Source organism: Coffea arabica, chromosome 5e (assembly GCF_036785885.1).
Source record: "Coffea arabica cultivar ET-39 chromosome 5e, Coffea Arabica ET-39 HiFi, whole genome shotgun sequence".
NCBI classification, from domain to species: domain Eukaryota; kingdom Viridiplantae; phylum Streptophyta; class Magnoliopsida; order Gentianales; family Rubiaceae; genus Coffea; species Coffea arabica.
In genome coordinates, this window is record NC_092318.1 from 14,494,903 (window position 1) to 14,516,093 (window position 21,191).

A 21,191-nucleotide genomic window follows, 5' to 3' on the forward strand; every position below is an offset into this window, starting at 1 on the left:
TTAATAGCGAATGGTGCACTTTGCCATGTGTTTAAATCAAATGTCAAATATGACATGATAGGAGATGATAATGAATTAATAAGTTGTAAACTAGATTATTTTCACATCTTACATGAAAGGGAATTCAAGAACAATGTTCAACTCAATTTCACATCGATACTCTCTCAATGTTGATTTTTTGTGTTCCCATACATATAAAAAAATTTTAGTTATATATCTAGGTAAACATTAGAAAGATTCACTCATTGTTGATTATATCTTTTCATGGTGAGAAAGTAAAAAACATGTTCACCTCTAACCTCTCCTTATTGAAAATTTTCTGTCTAATTGAAAATTTTCCACCACAGTTTAATTGCCTTTGAAAGTTGAAACAACGACAATAATATCATCAAACTATAGGGGTCAAATTGGAATTTAGACATTTAATTGAAAAAGTGGAAAGCTCAAAAAGGCTTTTCCGCACAAAACCAGTCATTCATTTCCCTCTCTCCAGCTTCATTCCCAACCTTAGAAATTGAAATCTGAACAGTTCAAAAAGAAGCTCTACGAATTGAACTTCAATTTCAGGCCATGTCGGCAAAGTCCGGCGAACCCACTGCTATCGCCGGCGGCGATGGTGAAGCCACGGGGAACTCAGAAGGAGGAACCACCGTGGCTCTGCAGAAGAAACGGCTGAGAAGGGTGAGCTTTGCGGAAAATACCTCAGTGCGATTCTTTGACCGCGATGACGACGAAAATGAGACGCCGGAGGCACTGGAAGAATCGGCTAGCAAGGTTGGTAATAATAATGATAGTGAAGAGATAATTGAGCTCCTAGGGTTCCGTCAACTGGTGAAATCAAAAGGCGGCGGTGAAGAAGATAGAGAAGATGGAGACCGGCAGAGTGATGATGAGGAGCGTGTTGATATGCGTAGGTCGTTTTTGAGGCCGGTTGAATCGCCTTCTTCAGAAAGTGGTTTTGGTTCGGCCACCTCCAATGACGGCAAGTTCCTTCTTTTTCCCTTTTTTTTACACCTTTTTGCTATAGTTGTAAATTATGTGTATTTCTGAATGAATGTGGAGTTTCCAGATTTTTTTTATTTTTCTTTTTAGTTTTATTTGTGATTAAGTTTTTCTATTTGTTTTTTACTATTATTATGTTTGGGAAGTTCAGTTTAGATTGTGAAAATTTTCAATTAGCTGCAACCTGAATAAGACCTGTATATGGAGTTGAAAAGCTGAGGTCCATTTCATTATGCTGGAGTTGCAGTTTATGTTTCTGGATTTTCTTAAAACTACCAATGAACTGCATTTTGGTAATTTCGTTTATTTTGTGTTTTGCATTCCGTATTTGTGCCCAATTCTTTGAGCAAGAAAACTTGTTTAACTTAGTTAAAAATGAAAAAACTCTATGGCTCTGGAAGAGTGGAACGAGGTTTATGGTTCAATTCTTACTATATTGTTCTCCTAAACCATTAGAAAAACCTAAGACATAATAAAAACCTTGCTGTTCTCTCTCTTTTTGTGTAATCAGGAAATTCTGCCGCCCTCAACTTTTGGCACCTTGCTTCTTCCCACCACCTGCCTCTTATCCACTCCAGCAGACAGCAGCCACTGCCTCCCATGCACTTCTTTCCTCTTCCAAAGCTTGTTAATGGAATTAGAAAGTATGTCTAAGAAACAAGACAGCAATTCCTTTAGTCCATTACTGCATCATAAGAAACAAGACAGCAATTCCTTTAGTCCATTACTGCATCAATTTAGTTGGATATTGCGGCTTAGTAGCTCTTCTATTTTCAAACTAAATGTTGAAGGGTCTGAAACGTTGGTTGCTTCATTAAAAACAGTTCTCCATGTTTTTGGTTCCCTTCTTGACACCCTTAATTGGGATTGCTTGGTTGATGGAATTAATTGACATGGCTTGGTTGTAGGTGGGCAAAACCATAGTTTGAGCAACTATTGTCGCTTCTTGTAGCTAAATGCTAAAAGAGAAGTCTACCAAATGGGTTTAGTGTTATTTTGTTATCAATCTGTAAAGTATAACAAGCAGGTATTTGTTTTTTTAAATGAAAAATAAAGAAATGGTCTGTTTCATGTATTGCATAAAATGGATCACTAGTTCCTTTGTAGACTCTGAGTGGTTATTAAAGGGAACCTGAATTTTTCTATGTACATGGATACACTTAAATGAGTGAATTCCAGTTCCAAATATTCATGAAGTGAATCTGGAGATTAAGAATTTTGCAGTTCTGTCAGCACTACCATATTGATGATAATTAAAAATTTCTTTTGTATTTCTTTGCTGCCGCAGTTTGAACATCATGTTTCACCAATTTACTCCTATTTGCTGATAATCCTCTAATGATGATGCAACTGACTTGGTTCTGTGATTGTGTTATATAGAATTAAAAGATAGATAATTTACTTAAGAACAGCCTAGCTACCATCAAGAGGAAGCTAGTACTCGCAATTACCACAAGAAATGTCGATTTGGAATATTGTAGGTATCTTGACCAAGAAATCTTTGGTTGTGATGCTAATAATCATTCCTCTGGATTCTTCCATGCTTGGACATTAGCTTCCTACAAGCATCATTTCCTTCATTTTGTTTCTTGAGGGAATGGCAGCGTGTTCATAATTTTTGAAGTATTATGAGATTGTTCTACTTTATGTTTTATTCCTATTATAAGAAGTATACATGTGGACTATGGTCATAGATAAAACACTTCATGGAGATGTGAACAAGGTAGTACATGTTATGTATTAATCAGAGGGTGTCCAAGTAGGAGCATTCAGGGACATATATATGTTTGTATACATGCATTTTCACCTAAACAATTCGTATTAGTTTGAGAGGACTATATGTCACAACATTTTAAGGAGCTGTTAATAGTTGGGGAAGAAGACATGCTACATGACTTTTACAGAAACAAAATAAGAATACAAATCCAAATTGAATTTTAATGTTGTTAGCCTTCCTAACCCACAACATGATGAGACAGACTTGTGATCATATATTGGAAAAGGAAACTAATGCTTAGTCAGCTGAGACAGCTAAAAGTTTTGAAACAGTTGAATAATCTGTACCTTTGGAAATGCTTTGAAGTGGGTTTTGACTAGATATGTCCTTGCATTTAGTCCTAGGTACACCTTAGGTTCAATTTTACAGTTGTATTGAAGGCTTTGTGCCCCTTACTTTTTTATCCATAACATGTCTTCGGTTTACAGAAATGTGCTTTTATTTTTGAATGGTCATGAATGTTGGATGTGTTTCAGCATGTTTTAAATATGTAAACCTCCCAGGAGTGTCTTTATTTCTAGATTTCTAGCTATGTGATTTATGCTGTCTTTCTCTTTGCAAAGTTTGTTTCACTTTCTACTAAGTTGATCTATTTACAGATTTTTGAATGTTTGTGCAGAAGATAATTTTTTTGGTCCTGTTTCCGCCAGTTTTATAAGGCCTGACCGTTTATCAGACTCTGGAGCTTCAGATCTCAATCATGATGTTACCATGGATTCAACTGCATTCTCCATGCATTTCCGGAGCTTGGCTAGGTCAGATTCAGGAATTGACTTAAAGACACCCACAGAATCTCACTTATCCTTTGAGGAGAAGACACCAACGCAGACTAACATAGGAAGTTCAATGGAAATTACAGTGCCCAAAAAGTTAATTTCCCTGTCTTCCTCGCCTATTGTGAATGAAGGTGGTGGTAGTAGCAGTTCAAGTGATATGAGTCTTGTTGGCGGGAGCCCTGCTAGCTACGATTATGGGAGACTTTCACCTGCATTGGATGCTCTTTTGGGAGAAGGAAGCAAGAATTTGAATATGATTTCTGACTCTGACATTGATGTTGTTTCAGGGTCACGTGGTAACTATGGAAGTAAGTTTTTCCCAGAAAGAGAGAATGGGGATATCTTTGTGGATGTAACTAAGAATGGAAAGGCGGTTTCTAAAGGAGCAGGTGAAGCAAATAGTAGGTTACCAATCTCTCCTGTTGCTCATGCAACACCAGCTTCGGATATTTTGATTGATAAAACAAAATTTTCCCCAAACAAGTTAATTAAAGAGAGAACTTTTCGACCAGTAATGGATGATAAACTTGGTCAAGCAGATGGGCATATTCAAAATGAATCTCCTTTGGTTGATTTCATATCTTCGCCTGCCAAACGAAGAGAAGCACTTACAAGTTGTGCTTCACCACTCAAAAGTATGTCAGCACTGACTCCTCAAGAAGAAAGAAGTTCTTTTCGAGGTACTGAAATCATAAAACAAGATAGTACATCATCCATCCAGAAAAGCATTTCCAAGCTAAGATTACTTGAAGCTTCTCCCTTCGCTTTTCTTGGAGCTGAAAAACGAAATATTAAGCCACATAATATTACAGATTCTTATCCTTTCAACATCCTTTCAGAGAAAGAGATGAATAATTTTCAGATGAAGGAATTGTCTGCATCTTCCACAGACACTGAGAGCCAACTCTTAAGGGATTCTCTTGGGGAAGGGGCACAAGTAAGTAATTTTAACATAAAAAATAATCAAATCGAGGATTCAGGTGGAGGAAATATGCCTCAAACTGAAGAAGTTAATGTAGTTGCTATTTCACCCTCTCAGCTAATTTGTCCTGGAAAGGAGATGGAGCATGATTTATTCAGGTCAAAAGATCCAAATGATGATGTACTTGTAACCGCTGGAATTGATTCTTCTTCAGCTGAGACCACTCTTGATTATATTCGAGCGAAGAATTTAACTGGTACACCTCAAATATCTGTTCCTTGTCCAGATAAAGGGGTACAAAAGAAGTTGACAGCGTCGCCAGAACTTCTGAAGCTATCTAAAGATTTAGTGCTGCATGATCGATTTGTCAAACTTAAAAACTTTTCCCCAGGTCGAAACTTATCTCTACAAGGAAGTGCTCTTGATGAAAATCTTTTTACTGAACCTCTTGGCAGATCAGGTTATTTCTCGATTGGGAGGGAAGTTCATCCTAGCTCACCTGCTTCTGCAGTCTGCATTTCCAATCTAATTGAAGTTAACTCAACAGTTGCCAAAAATGGTAATGATGATGATGGGAATGTAGGTACTGGAGTGACCGAAAGATCCCAGTTTCTTCATAATAGGGAACTGGATGGAAATCTCCAATTTGGCATTGGTCTCTCCAGGTCTTCAAGTGAGCTACATGGGGGTGAACCAGAAGATGTTTCTAATGTCTCTTCGGTGCCATCTGTTTGGAGGAATTTGAAGGAGTTAACATTTCCAAAGGTAAGTGTTTTTCTTGTTATCCATATTCCTTCTCCTATTCAAACTTTCTTCTTGACTTGTATTACTTCATTATGCCCGTTTAAATGTGCAAGATTTTGGAGGTTTCATGTCTCAATCAGTGCATTTCAAGTTTGTACACCTTTATTGTTGTGTCACGAAAATAAATTTTTCTTGAGATGTATTCACTGCTCCTCAGTGAACTCACTAAGACTGTTTTAAGTAGCAATTGCAGTTCTCGTCATTCTAAAGCTCAAAATATTATGTGTCAGAATTTGTTGGACTCATTGACGCCAAGTCCTGCAAGGAAGGCGTTCGAGATAGTGGGGAGGGATAATACATGTGAGCATCCTGTGGAAGATGTTTTGTTTCCCACATCCAATCAAATGAAATCTTCTCTTAAAAGAAGGAATAGAGTAATTGACTTTGAGGATAGACAACATAGAAATGAAGTGGCTCCAGAGCTGAGGAGTCCAAAACTTCTGAAAGTGGGGTGTAAAGATGTGGAAATGCGTGGATATACTAGTGAAAATTTTGGAGAAAGATCTGTTGAAGCATCAAAGCATTGGACTGATGTATGTAAACTTTTCTGGCATTATTTTCCCTCTTATTTGACTAGCCTGCAGCACATCATTGCTTATATTGTGCATCGCAGATATATTCAAAATTTTCACATGATGCAGAACGATTGTTCACGCTTTCCAAGGATAAGCTTAATCTTTCAGTGGTAATTGAACTCCCCTTTTTGCTATACGAGTCTTTCATACATCTGGCTGATTATGGTCTTACACACATAATTTTGGTTTCTCAGGTTGACTGTCAATCTATATATCTTCATTCTTGATTCCATGTCCTTGTCCATGCTTTGTTAATGATTATCCGTATTGTATATAGATTGATTTGCTGGAAGGGTTTTTGTTTCAATTGAAGAAGTTAAAGATGTACGAGATGGTTGGCACTGGAATCTTTACTCAGGTCTGTTGGCTGATTTGTATACTTAATTATGCAAGGAAAACAAAGAAAAAACATATCGGTGTGATTAAGCATTGAACTTTTTGGACCATTTAGATGCTCTTTAATGTATCTTCTGGCTGACAACTTTTGTTCAGAAAACATCTGTTCGTCTTGACCAGCAAACTGAAAGGTAAATTTGACCGTCCTACTTAATTTTAAGGAGGACGTGCTGATTTTCTGCCATCTGCATCAAGGATCTCATGGTCTCTAATATGTTTGAGTGTTGATTCCCAACGTATAATGTAGAGCTGGTGGAACAAGAATGTTATTGCATCAAATCCTGCATGAAAGGTCAAAACTACAGCTCATGCGTGCTAAGCAGCAGAGGTTATTGGTAAGTTTCACCTTTTCATCTTCTTTCTGGGTTTTCAATGAACGTGTATTAGCCAATCCACCTCATCTGCAGGGAAAGTTACAAAAATTGAGCCAGGGAAATCAGGAGTCTCAAATGTTGAAACAAAATTTTTTGTCCCAGTTGAGGAGAGGTGCCCAAGCTGACATCCTTGGCCTTCAAAATTTTGTTCATGTGAAGCAGAGGGATGAGGTAATATTTAAATTAAGCTTGGGTTACAGCCTTTCTTTGGCTTATGATAGTTTATGTCAGTTGGTAGAGTGGATTATTTGGAAGTAATGGGACGTTAGCCATGCTTCCATACATGTGTTCTTTAAGGATGGTTCTTCCCTCAAGGATGCTTTTTGAAAAGGCTTTGATACTTAATAACTTTCATACACTTCAGTTTGCTTTTGAGAAGAAAGTTTTGTTAGAATGGACATTGCTGTCTGGCATTGAATTATATTTAAGATGCTCATCTTCACACAGTAGTTATAGCCATTTTTCCCCCTTATGTGTTACTTGTAGATTGGGTCAGAATAAGTGATTCAATTGGACTGGTTGGATGGCCTGTTTCTCATTTATTTATAGTTTAATGTCTCAGAAAGTATGTCTTTGTATCCATGTAAAGGCCTGTTCTTCATTTGATTATTTTATCAAAATTTCCATTGTACACAGATGAGATGTGAATTGGTTATCCCTGAGGGACTTAGGACATTATTACCATGTCTTAGAATGATTCTTTGTTCTGACTATCCCATTCTTCTCCTCTTTTTGTCCTATCCCTTCTGAAAAAATTTATGACTGGTTTTCTTATTTGAAGGCTAGCAAGAGCCCCACAGAAATTAACATGGTTGTTTTATATTGGACTTTCCCACGTAATAGCAATTCAACTACATATTTTGAGAAAAAATAATCGATGGGGATGATAGACCCATAAAGGTCCAATACTGTAAGATTTTCCAGCTACATTGAGGAAACATAAATTTAGGCTCTTGTTCAGTAAAATATGGATGCAGCTGGAATAACTTTACTGATGCATTTGTTGGGCACAGCCTTCGGCTTTGGTTGTACTTTCAAACTTATAGCCAACTGGTCCTCCACTTTGGGGTTTAGAATAACTAATATCAGTGTCTGGTATGTTGGATAAAGAGCTTTGCATGTTATTTCAGCTTGAGTATGGATGTCAGATACATGTGTCTAGGTGAAAGATTTGTTAATGTTCTAAAACTAACATACGGCAACACCTCTAAAAGACTTGGACACTGTATGAAGTGTGTCCTGTATCCTCATTTGTAAGTAACATATATAGAAAATATTACTTAAAATTTTTTCCATATCTTATGTTTAAGAGGGAAATATATGCTTTCATTTGTATGTACACGTGTGTTAATTATTTGTTAGTGTTGCACGGGGGAAAAAACATATAAGAGAAGGAAGTAAATAGGCATCATAATTAGAATCGAAGTCTTACTCGTGCACTCAGGCTGGTTTCAACCATGATACATTAACTTGTTTTTCTTCTTGTTTTCATTAACTTGAGGTGTCCAAAACTTCAAATGAAGTGTTGGATCCGGACCCCATACGAGTACCAGTGTTGTGTCGTGTCATGTTCGAGAAGGGTATGGCTCAGGGGGGGAAGAGTATCAGTAATAGAGATAGCTTCTATTTCCAAGCTTGGCACTCCCATTCACCACTTGGAATTTGTTTTAGTGGAGCTAGAACGTTGTGGGATTTTGAGAAGAAGGAAAATGAGATTTGGGGATTTATGGTGCCTTATTAATTTCTTCTTGTGTATTGGACTGAGCATTTTAAAAGGCCACTATGGAGCACTGTTGCTTTAGGTGAAGTGCTTTTCAAGTCAAATAATTAAAAATTTGTAAATTAAGCCTCATCAGAAGTGGGGATGCATTTGAACTGAGTCATGCTCAAGAACCACCATTTTCAAGCTTTACTCTACTCCAAATAGGTGTACACAAACTGGACCTCGAGCTGGGCAAGTACTTGGTTAGGAATTTGAATTTGAGCGTGAACTCAAGCAACCAATTTCCCCCCCAAAAAAAAAAGAAAAGAAAAGTTCATCCATCCCATTAAAGAAATGAACAAAACTTATTGATTCACAATAGATTGAAAAAATCAACAGGAACCTCACAACTTTTTTAAAAAAAAAAGATCAAAATACTCACACATTGTCCCACTAAAGCAATGAATTACTTGTTAATACTTTGGAACAATTAGATCTATGCATCGATAATATCAAAGTGAAGGAAAAAAATCAAAAGCAGAAAAAAGGTCAGATAAAATGAGTATGGAAGTTGTAGACTGGTAATGTTTAGTTTTTCTGTTTGGTTGGATATTCTAGTAGATAAACATGGGACTAGAGGCAGCCAAGAAATAGATAGACTAGAGTTTTTAGGGTTTTACTACAAGGACTTTCCAAACCATATAAATATTGAAGCTCAATAGGGCTTGCGAGCTTCTGAGCCTAGTAATTTTCAGCTCATGCTCAAGTTGATTGGCTAGTTGAGCAGCTCAAGCTTGAAAGAATGCTGTTGAGTCAAAGCGAGTAGCTTCACTTCCCTTGACTAAGATAACTAAAACAACTTAGTATTCATGAGATATTACCAAACACACCAAAAAGTACTATACCTGAGAAGCAATACCTCTAACCACACCAGACTCCTACATAGGTTCTAAATATATATTGTCCACCATGTGCATGTTGTTATAGAATTTCTGTGATGCCCTTGTTTATCTTGGTAGAGTGCTAGACAAGTAATCAGACACTTCTTCAATATGATGTAGCTCTCTCTTAGCATTGAAATAGTCAACTATTTTTTAGATTGTGTGATAGTATCTTTCAATAAATGTTCTCATTTACCTCAAGTCATCCATAAGTTTATTCTGCTGGTTGTAACTAAAGATTTGAAACTGTTTTTAGCCCTTTTTGTAGTTGAAGCAAGTTTATAGTTGATCTTGACATACTGTTTATGATCTAGAACTGTAAATCCTTATCTATCTGTTTGTAATACAATTTACATAAATTAGCCTTTTGAAACTATGATATAGAAATCGTACAAGATGTAGTTTTGCTGATTCCCTCTCTACCTAGTTTGGAAATGCTATTATGTTTCTTTCCCTTACTACATGAAAGTTGCTTAGTTATTGATGTGTAACCTCTCCTAATTCAATTAAACTTCATAAAACTTATGTAGTCATGCTTAATTTGATGTGTTTGTTGGATGTTGCCTTTATCTGAAAGTTGGATGTTGAGGTACCATAAGTGGCTTGGCCGGTGATATGTATTATGAAGGCCAAAAGTTTAGGTATTAAAAGTGGTGTTGAGAAATTTCTTCTGACCTTTTCGAAGTTTGTAAGATTGCTTCATATTTGTGATGACAATCGTATACTTGTTGAGGCAAATAGTGTTCTTTTTTTGGGTGAGTATGATTTATCTTTTTGTTGATTTGGTTAGTTATTTTGTTCTTGTTCAGTTTTTACTCCTTGTTCCAATATTTTCTTGTATGTTGAGGGGCAGCTTTAATGTTTAATGCCAGGTGACATGTGAAAAAGTGGCAGCAATCAAGCAGGCTTTAGAATCATTGGATAGAAAGAAAGCTAAGTTTACCAAAGCACTTCAGAGTTCTTGTAAGATTAAGGGAGAACTTAGCTGTGTTGACAGTGTTAGTTTAGTTAATGATCATTTGATGAAGGAATCACGTCATAGGTTTATTCGTCAAGACATGCAGGTCTCCAATCTTCTTCAGCATTATCATCAATTTATGGTGTAATCTTATCTATGATAGTGAGATAACCTTTTTGTTCATTTGTCAGATGTGGGTTGTTGATGATGTGCAGAGTAAGAGTGGGCATCATGATATTGCTCTCAACTACCTTGATCTAATCATTCAGAGGTTGGTTGGTACCAAAGGAAAAGGAATAAATGAGACGTTCTGCTTTGTCTCTTCATGTTCTAGTATGATGAGTTCTTGTATGGTGGATAATTGCAGGGTGCAACTTACTGTTGGTACAGTGAAAAGCATTGTCATCTCCAATAAAGTGGATGATGCAAAAATTAGGAAGGTAAGACAATGTTGTAGAACTTGTCTGCTCTACATCCTTTCAAGTTATACCTTTTTATTGCTTTTTTCTGCGTAATAGATTTTCCCAAATATGGATGCTTGCAAAGCGTTTTCAGTTGTCCTAAATGCTGAGAGCACACGGAAGTATTTTGGTTGTAGAAGTCTGGCACAAGAAATACAAGTAAGTATTAATTTTGTGCACCTTGCAAGAAAGTTTGCATGTCCATCATTTACCTGTGTATGTTAGCAAAGAAGTGGGATACGGTCTTCATAATGTGGGATTCAAGTGTTTAAACAGATATAAAAGTAATTATTTTGTGAATGAGAAGGTTTGTATGAAATGACTTAGGATAATGACCTTTTACTTTTCATGTTCCAGAAGCATGAAGTTTATGTCAATAGAGGTTTTCTTTTAAGCATAACTACAATATAACCTTTTCGTTTACAAATCCAACAATTTTAAAGCATTTTTATGTCGGTTAACTTCTCATCCAGATCTATGTGAATTCTTATCATGTTTCAAGTCTTTGGTTTTCAACAAATCACATTAATAACCAATAAGTGATGTCTATCTGTATTACATCTAGTCATCACTAAATCACCATAGGGCGCATGTATTTCATATTGGACTTAAACGTCTGTTACACTTAATAAACATCCTTGAGATTCTCGATGTTGCTTGAGTTAATCCATTCTAGACTGGATCTCACTCCATCTAGAACTCTATAATTTTTCCAACAGTGCATTCTGATTTACAACTGTTTTGTAGGTAACTAGTTCACTTCTTGGTAATTTGGTGGATGTGGTTCGGGAGCTGCAGATGGCTCAGATAGAACTTCGTAATCTGACTGATATATCATTTCATTGTCCATTAGGTACTACTGTAAATTCTTCTTTTTTTTTTGGGCATTTCAAAAGTTTTTTTTGAGCATGTGGGTGATGACATTAGTCTTTCCTTTTGAGGTTTGATGCCTGTGGATGGATTTGGAATTTGGTGATATATACGTTTATGTTAATCGACTTTTACTTCTGCTGGATGACTTGTATAGGATTTTTTTGAGCGGTTTTGGTGGTTTCATTCACCTTCTTTTTGGTAAGTGGAAGGTCTTGAACCCAGGACTTCCTACTTAAAATCCCTCCCACCTTACCACCCAACCCAATGCTCCCCCCTCATTCACCTTGATGTACCTTTGAGCTACTAGATAATTTTTTATCCTAAAGTGGCAAAATTTTACAGGGTTCTCCCAAATACAAAATGCGTGAAAAAGCTTCAAGGATGGGTCAGCTAATGGCATAATGCAAAATCTTCAGTTATTTAGTTAGGGCTTGTACTCAACAGCTTAAAGTTTTCAAAATTTTGTTCCTTTTCTTTTCAATTTCCGTGAAGTTTCTTACAGTTTTTTTTTTAAGCTGTTGAGAATAGGCCCTTAGTCTTGTATAGTGTTTTCTGCTCATCTTTTTAAGGATGGGAAATATTTAAAGCTTGACTTCAATTGTAAGGAATGTCCAAAATAGTTTCAATCAGAAAGAACTCTCAACTTTGGTAAGGGCAGTTCAGCATATAGGAAAGATATAATGATTGATGAAGTACCGCAAAGATTATAGCAAGTTAGTCAATGCAACATTACTGTGTGGCCTGATCGGAGATATCCTCATGTCATGATGTGAGATATAACTTCGAAATCAACTTATTCAATGGAATCTATTCACTAATATTTTTAGGCAGCTATGTAGGGTCACTGGATCAGATCTCAAAGAATATAAATCTTGACAAATGAAGGATTGACTTTTGTTTGTATATGTAGGCAGCTATTTGTTTGTATATAAGCTCTGATTACTTTGTGGGGGAGGGAGTGTAAGTGAGAGGTCCCGGGTTTGAGCTTTGACTTCATTTTCCGAACTTTTTCAGAGTGAAAACAAATCCTTTACCTATCAAGGATGGATGATTACAAAGCTTTGACTGACCCTTATTTTGCCGACACTTTAGATATTAGTCCTAATGACCTTAGACATGATGTCTACCTATTGAGCTTAATGCATCATGTATGTTTGTGAGCTAGAGTAACTACTCACTATTTCTTTGTAGAAGACCTGGGACTTTCAATGAAAATGGCCCTTTTCCATTTCAAATCTCAATACAGCATATGTTTTTTAAGAAGTTAAAAATTACAAATGTTGGAGTCGTACATTTGCCTAGAAATTGAGCTAGATCCATTTGTAGTGTAATGGTAATCTTGGTATTAGAGCTTTGAATATGTCATTTAAGCTAAACATAATTGAGTTTGGCTTAAAAAATTGGTGGAATTGATTTCAGAATTTTGTTGGGTTCTTTGGGTATTTGTCAAAAAAAAAAAAAAATACCAGAAAAGGAGATATTGGTATGAGTTTCTTGATGAGAAAGTGACAGCTTGCCGGTCACTGCATGGGTCAAAGATTTTATCCTATGTACTGCTATATACATTGGTTGCTTCTTGCATTTCTCGTTTGTGAACTTGAAGAGTTTTAAGTAGCAATTCTGCTTTCTTTTCTGATACCAATTGGTCAAAATGGGGCCTCTATTAAGACTTAGAACAGGTCCATGTAGTCTTTCTTACTTTCTTAGCACACAATTTTGTTACAAGGTTCCATATTCTCAGCTTTTACTTTTATATGTGTCGAGTGTGTAGGTTATTGTACTCTTTATCTTTTCCAATCATAATGAATGGCCATCAACAAATTCTTGCTTCTCGGAATGGGATTAATATGAATGACTCGGAAATGTGTTCTTTTTATCTTCTGTGAATTGGTTTTTAGTTCCTGCCTGGTGCTGTATATGAAAATTAAGGCTATCTTGTTGACCTGAGATTAATAATATATGCAAGTCTTTTAGATGATCTTGTAATTTTGTGAAATTGCATCTCTCTAAATTTGGTTGTTGGTTTTTGACCTGCAGTTGGGCAGCTGAATTTGCATCTTTCTTTCTTCAGTTTTAAGAGTGGAAAGAAAGTTTCCTTGATATTTAACATGTCTAGTTTGAATCGGTACGCTTCAGTAACCTCATTATAATGGTCTGAGCTTTATATCATGGGTTTCATGCTTCCATTTATTGATTCATATGATGCTTAAGCTTAGCTTTTGGAATATATCCTTTTTCCTTCACCCTGCTCTGTCCTTATGTGCTGTTTGTACCGTTGTAATATATTTCTGGAATCATTATACAAATTACATATGTAAATGCTGTAGAGGTGTATATTCTCGGACTCATTGTATGAATTGCATATTGATGGGGATGTTCCTCGGCAGGTTTACAAACTGGCTTTACTGTCATTTATTGGACTAAAAATGTGTAACTATGCTTCACATAACTTGCAATGGTCCACCACCTTTACAATAGTCATTATAATTATCCAACAGAAGAAATTAGAAATGATCCGTACAGTAAGGAATTTAGTGATCTGAAACATTTTCTACTCCACCGATTTAGTCACTAACTCGTGCCTGTATTAGTTGAAACAACCTTTTGTTCATTAAACATGATCATCTTTTGGCATATCCAATTCCAAGATAAGTCCATGAACATGATTTGTGCTGACAAAAGTAATTCTGTCCCCATGATAACTTGAAGTGCTAGTCTTGCTTAGTTCAGCAACAGCAGACTGGCTGGTTATACATTTTTACTGTGACAAACTGGTATATGCAGCTTTCTTTTTCTTTGTAATGTCACGTCTTTGGACAAAATGCATGTTTTGAGTTGAATTTTTAACTCTTTAATGCTGCAATTGCATGACATGTAATACATGGATGCTTTACATGTGGTTGATCTTGTGTGAGCAGTCAAACTTGTGTTCTTCCTGTGCAGCCAAACATGTATTTACGGTTCTACTTGAGATGTGGTGGCGGGGGAGGGGAGGGTTGGGTGGGGTGGTAAAATGGGGGGGAGGGATTGTAAGTAGGCGGTCATAGGTTGAAGACCTCCCACTTTCACGCTAAAAAAGAAAGGGGTTCTACTTGAGATGGATACCTGCAGCATAGAGGGTACCACATCCATGCTTCATGTTTTCATTTAGATCTAGAAGAATCTTCTCTGTTTCACAAGAGATGACTATTAGATGTGTAAATTTTGGAATGCAAGTATATGCGTGTAGAAAAATATGACTTTTAGGAAGTCATGACTCTTGATTGAGGATCGACATTTGGGTCAATACACTACATGTTTGTTCGTGGATAATTTTTTCTAATACACTTCGTCCTTATTTTGACTCACTGCTATTTGTTACTGTTTCGTGTCATTTAAAATGTATGTATCATGGTTATGTTTGGTCTGTCTTTTCACAAATCAGGCTTTTGACTTGTCTTATGATTTCATCCAGGGGTGTATACCCATCAGATATCCTACCTTCACAGTTAACAGCATTTAAAGGGATGAATAATACATCAGGTGATCCTATCATAGGTGAAATTAGAGATGCTTTCAAAAGCCTTAGAGCTGGATACATGAGAATTATACGGCTATGCCGGTGCATTTCCCTGGTTGTTCAAGGCTGAAACAAGTGAAATTCCTTTGATGAGGAAAAAATGTGAAGAATTTATTAGCTTGGCCGCATGGGGAATCCAATGGGTTAGCATCTCAACTGTATATTGCACCTATAAGGTCATTTGAGATTATACTGGACAAGGGCCATACGTATGCGAAGACTTGCCCAAAGATAACAATGGGACAAAGTGGCAGTTAAGGGAGCTTCAATCCTTCCCAGAGTTCAGCCGGAGGAGAGATCAAGACGTGTAATTTTGCTTATGCAGCTAATTCTTTCGAAAAGCTGCAGAAAAGCTTAGGATTTTTGTTTATTTGCATCATGTTTGACTACAATCTATGATGGTGAAGCGGCGATTCCTTCTGATTTGTTACCTTATGTGCTATTATAGGAACTTTTTAAAGCTGTTTTAGTGTTAGTTTGTGGATTAATTCAGGGTGCAGTTGAATGGAGTAGGATGTAACTCGTAAGGTATGCATTTTTTGCTTTTGTCTCTACTCGCAAACATACTTGGATCTGCAATCCAAACACCTTCCTGAGATAGCACAATTCACCTCGGTTTTGCGATCCGAAAGTGTTTTCATCGAATGTTTTATAGGTCGCTCATGTATTTACCAGAACGAAATGACTGCATGAATGTATCTCTTTGTTCTTAATGATATAAACATTTAAGACATGTTTATTCTCATCTGTATCTCCTAGTTGTAGCGCTTGGAATATAGCGAATGCCTTGTGTATGTTCTATAAGGCGATTGCTGGAGCATTTGTACAAATATGCCGTGCTGGGGCTGATTCAATCAGGCAAATGACTAAAAACTAAAAATGTTTGTTATCGTCTCAATGTAAGCTTACATTTTTTAAAACATTGGGACAGAGCCGGTGTCTCATTTTGGATTTCGTGTTTGGAATTTTGTCAAATCCTCCAACTTTTCAGTTCAAGGATGCACAGTATTTTATTATTTTTTTGGGGTTAATTTGTGCAGATTTTCTTTATGACAAATTCAGCCCTTGTCTTTGAAGTATATCCTTTGCTCGGACGGTTAAAGCATCAAGTTCACTGAAAGGCAACGGTTCATTTTGAAAATTTAAGAAATATGGTTAGATCCAAGGTTTAGCAGTGCTGTGAACCTCTTGACCGTCTTTGTTCCTCTCCCACAATCGGTTCCTTTGTACCAAAGATAATAAAGAAACAGTAATTTAAAAAAAAAAAAAAAAAAAGGAAGAAGAAGAAAGGTACGTCTAGTTATATGCTCTCACTATCAATGCTCTGTGGCGGAGCGTTGAAAATTTTTCAGTGGGGACAAAACAAAAGGGGGAAATGCACTTTTGGTTCTCAATGCTTGGCACTTGTGCAATTTTGCCCTAAACTTTCGGCAAAAAATAAATCTAATCCCCAATTTTTTGGTACTTTGTACAATTTTAGTCCTCAAAGTAAAACAAATCTGATCCCAATGTTACTAATATGAAGCAGATTTAGGACAACTGTTGGATTTTTTCAAATATAGACAGAATCAATCACATATAATTACATGTTTACTGAATTAAACTTCTTAAAACTGCAGTAAAATAGCAAGTAAATTTGAACAATAGAATAACTCACATGACGGTACCTTAGTATCTAACTAATCAAGAAACAAAAAAAAAAGAAAGTTTGTTAATCTATATGAAAATAAGTATTATAATGTTTTGCTTAGGGGCAATGGGATAGAGAGTTAAAATGAGTTCTGGGATCAATGAATTAGGTGTTTCAACTAGTTTTAGTTTTGTAGTTTAAAAATTTTCCTTCTTTTTACTAGTTAATTGGTTAGTACGTAAGTTATTAGTTCTTTTTTTTCGGTTCAAAGTTAGCTACTATTTTGTTTCTCTATTTTGAAATTAATTTAACGGATACATGATGAGACATGACCAAATTCTGTTAGTAATTTGAAAAAAAAATCTTCAAACGTCTTAGATTTGCTTTAAATTGGATACATTAGGGACCACATTTTTTTTGGCCAAAACTTTAAGTACTAAAACCACACAGGGGTTAAATATTAGGGATGAAAACTGCATTTTTTCCCAAACAAAATTATCATTTCTTTCTTGTCTTTCCAAAAGTAGGACATAAATAATAATATTCACATAAAAAATTTCATCTAATTCATGGATAATATAAGATAAGATGATATAATTGAAGAGACTCTTGATACACTTCTACAAAAAAAAAAAAAAAAAAAAAGCCTTTACTAATAACAAAATATTTTTCTTTGAAAAAATAAAACCTTCTAAATTACTGACCTATAATTTTGTGAGAGATAACCATATTGTTTTATTGGAAAAATTCTTCTATCCCTTATTGAAAAACTATCCGCTTTTTGTTTAACTAAGCAGTACAACTACTCTTGCTCTACAAATTTCAAAATAATGTACTTCTTAATCAGGGGCAGATTTAAGGTGGAGACAATGGGGCACAGGCCCCCACTGTCCCCCTTAAATTCCTATAATACTTATATAATTTTGATATAATTTTAAGTGTGCCCCCAGAGTTTTCTTAAAAAGGATGTGAAAGAATTACGTAATTTTTTAACTTAGTTCATAAACTAAAATTCTAAAAAGATACGGACACAAATTCCATTTGAAATAAGCTAAAAAAAAAGCATTTTCAGTTTAACTAGCAAGTACCGATCATATCATTCATTTTTTTTGGACCCCACTTCCCAATTTCCCTTCCCTCCTTTGGTCCCCCATTTTTCCCCCACAACCAAGAGCCACTACCTTCCACAACCAAGCAGCTAGCTACTTTTTCTCTTGATCAATTCATCCAATCATATCATTCACTTCCTTTGTCCTCACTTCCCAATTTCCCTTCCCTCCACTAGTCCCCCATTTTCCCTCTACAATCGAGAGCCATTCTTACTTCCACAGCCAAGTTAGTTATCAAAATATAAAAACTCGCAGTGAGCAATTGTAAATAGTTTAGTTTGTTTTTGAAATAAAATTATTATTACATTAATAATTTTGAATTTGTCTTTTTATGTTTTTCATGGAATATATGCATCATTTGTACTTGTTGGTGAATTTTTTTTTTTTTTTGCTTAAAAAACTAGAAAAAGAGTAGGTAAAAAATTTTAGTGTTGTTTTTGCCTCCACTAAGAATTTTTTCTGGTTCCGCCACTGTTCTCAATTCTATGTTTTTTAATCCGCTCAATTCATCTAACAAACAAACGACAAACTATTACAAGTTCCAAAGGAATTACATAACTCAAGTAGAAGGCCTTTGCTTGCTATCGTTTGGAAAAAAAAAAAAAAAAAAAAGTAGAAGGCCTTTGCTTTTGAGTTATTTAATATTCCATTTCTATCAAATTTCATAATTAGTCATTAAATATATTTACTTCTAAATACTTGGTGGGAGCAAAACTGAAATTTTCTCAAAATTGTATAGGTACTAGAGGCCCCGTACCCCCAATTTTCCCATTGTAGATACACCCCTGCCAATGCTTGTACGTGGAAGTATGTCCTTAAGAATCTAAACCTTTACCAACTAGCCACTGGGAGAACTGATACGCTTCTGCCTAAAAATGATGGGGACTGAGTGTCAATATACTATAAGAAATAATAAAACAGAGCCCCTTCCTTTGCCTACAATACATATTTAGAATTGAGAGTATGTGCCATGAAACAAATATTTTCTCATTAAATAAGATTGGATTTCTTCCATGTTGATCTTGGAAGAGGATAAATCGTGTTAGGATGATTACAAGGTAAGTAAGACTCGTTGCTATTAATAAACTGAGCTCCGAGAGGGGGGCGGCGTCCTGATTATGTATTCATTGTTTTGAGTTATGAGCACTTCTATAATTGGTCTAAGAGCTGTTATGCACGGTCAATATAGTACTCCCTAGTTCCACACTCCGTTTTTTTTTTTTTCATCCGTCGCAAATTATAGTTTACCTTTCAATTGAAAAATGTAGTTATCTTGTAATTTCTCTAAAATATTCTTATTTAATTTAGGTTATTATTGAGTATAACCTGACTTATTTAATGTAAAGCTAATTAGTCATACTTCATTTAATATAAGGATATTTTAAAAAGATAGGAAGGTAGATTTATTCTTCCAATAAAGTTAACTAACTTTTTTCAAAATGTGTGAAAAAAAAAAAAGCAAACCTACCAAAGTGAAACGGAAAACGTATCATATTTTCTAATCAAATTCTCGTAGTCCTGTGTCCTTCCAACTGTCTCTTGCTCACAAGTTAATAATTGTATTTTTATGTCCTCAGTTTGGGGCGAGGGCAAAACTCTGGTTGGGCTCATTACCTAGATAAGCTTTCAGACCACTAAAACACATGATCACTATTACGAGATTAAATGTAGGTAGAAAGCTTCAGGATAGTGTCTTATTAGCTTCCTTATGTCTTGATACTTGTGTACACAAGCATGAGAATTGAGAGGAAGGAAGGAAGCTTTGTGAAAGCTTTCAACTTGACCAAATAAATATGGATGGCTCGAGGAGTCATCTAACTAGAGCAAACTTCCATCAGTTGGCACTGGGTATGCAAAAAGGAAATTGGTGCCAACTTAATAGAGCGAAATAAAAGGAGTGAATCATTAGCATGGCTTACCAATAATCCCTGTTTGCTTTCATTTTGGTTTGGTTGATAAGCCATTGAAGATTTATATTTCTTAAATCCCAGTGCTATTTCTTAAATTATAGAGGAGATGAGTGCAAATATCAGAAACCTCAGCCCCTGAGTTTTCTGCAATTTTCCCTAAATTATAAAGTACCCGAGGGGCTTAGAAGTGCCTAAATTTGAGTCATAGTGCTCATTTGAAAAAAAAAAAAATCAACTGTAAGAAAGAAAAGAATAGAAAAGAAAGCTGTGCATTTGACTAAGAGAGGATTTGTATAAATAAAAGATGAAGTTATGTTTCTGAAATAAAACATAACGAGATATTCAATGGCTCTTAGTAATCAAATCATAATAATAAACCTTCAACAAAAGATTTGTGTAGTTTCATAATTCGTAGAAGAGGTTGTGGAATTATATAACAAACCTCTCGTGATTCTAATGTAATTTCACTTTAATATTTCTGCTAATCACTCCCTTTGTATAACTCCTTTTACTTTCATTTCTAGTTTTTTTTCTTTTTTTTTTTACTTTCCAGTTTTGGTAAGTTCTTGGAAGCTTGAAATATTTGCATTTGGCCCGAGAAGAAAAGAAAACTGTGGAGGACGTGGCACATTTTTCATCTCATCATTCATAGTCAACAGCAGATCCAAAGTTGCCGATTGAAGTGGGCAAATTCGTAAAGCACTTATCCCGGGACCTATCTAGTGTAGTAGTAATTCTTTTATTTTAACTTGTCGTGGGATCAAAGTATTGTCATATGTCAAATCATTGTCCCTCAAGTGGTCAATGAGGTAAGTACAAGAAAAGCCTAATCTGAAACAACAGTTCCTCATGTTTACTTATATCAGAGGCCCCCAAATAATAGTAGTATTCAACCACCAGCCTTTGCGCTGGTGGCCACCGCCTAGTTGGTGGGGTGAGAAACAAAGGTTCAAACCTTATCTCCCATAAAAAATATTATATTTAAGTGGCTTATTTCTAAAAAAATTTAGGGGATGTGTTGTGCACCCGTCTAGTTCGATGATGATTCAGTCCTCTTTGGATTATTCGTAGGCCTCGTTAGGTCCGCCTCCTCCCCTTAGTGTAGGATAGATTAAGTTTATCGTCTGCGAAAAAAAAATAGTAGTAGTATTCAGCTGTAGAAAAGGAGTTCAAAATAGCTCTCTTTGGATTCTTCAGTTTTTCAAAAATTAATTTTTTAAATATTTTAAAAAATAATCTAATTTTTTAATATTTAAAAAATATCTCAAAATATATTTTAAAAACTTTACTACTCTTAAATATTTTAAAATATTTAATAAAAATATCTCAAAATATATTCTAAAAATTCTGTTACAGTAAAATTTTTTAAAAATATTCTCAAAATAGCTAATCCAAACGAAGCCCACACAACATAAAGACATG

General features: G+C 35.5%; 1 protein-coding gene across 3 annotated transcripts; it reads left to right on the forward strand.

Moving 5' to 3' along the window:
• Positions 1–471: 471 nt before the first annotated feature.
• LOC113688530 (uncharacterized) lies at positions 472–15,865 on the forward strand. Of its 3 annotated transcripts, XM_027206371.2 has the most exons (16): positions 472–982; positions 3,399–4,492; positions 4,595–5,242; positions 5,512–5,814; positions 5,895–5,966; positions 6,134–6,214; positions 6,349–6,383; positions 6,500–6,587; positions 6,660–6,797; positions 10,142–10,333; positions 10,419–10,498; positions 10,595–10,667; positions 10,746–10,847; positions 11,436–11,541; positions 13,599–13,686; positions 15,016–15,865. In XM_027206371.2, the coding sequence occupies exons 1-16, from the start codon at positions 571–573 to the stop codon at positions 15,188–15,190; spliced, it is 3,687 nt and encodes a 1,228-aa protein (XP_027062172.1). In that variant the 5' UTR covers positions 472–570; the 3' UTR covers positions 15,191–15,865. The 3 variants fall into 3 exon arrangements, with proteins under 3 accessions (XP_027062172.1, XP_027062170.1, XP_027062173.1); XM_027206369.2 differs by having other exon boundaries at positions 3,399–5,242; XM_027206372.2 differs by lacking the exon at positions 13,599–13,686 and having other exon boundaries at positions 3,399–5,242; positions 15,016–15,248.
• The last annotated feature ends 5,326 nt before the right edge of the window (positions 15,866–21,191 follow it).

Excerpts from the sequence above, each read along its gene's own strand:
- LOC113688530 (XM_027206369.2), top strand. The coding sequence starts at position 571 with ATGTCGGCAAAGTCCGGCGAACCCACTGCTATCGCCGGCGGCGATGGT. Across the intron at positions 5,967-6,133 it reads ATAAGCTTAATCTTTCAGTG|ATTGATTTGCTGGAAGGGTT; the intron begins GTAATTGAACTC and ends TATTGTATATAG. Across the intron at positions 6,215-6,348 it reads GCACTGGAATCTTTACTCAG|AAAACATCTGTTCGTCTTGA; the intron begins GTCTGTTGGCTG and ends ACTTTTGTTCAG.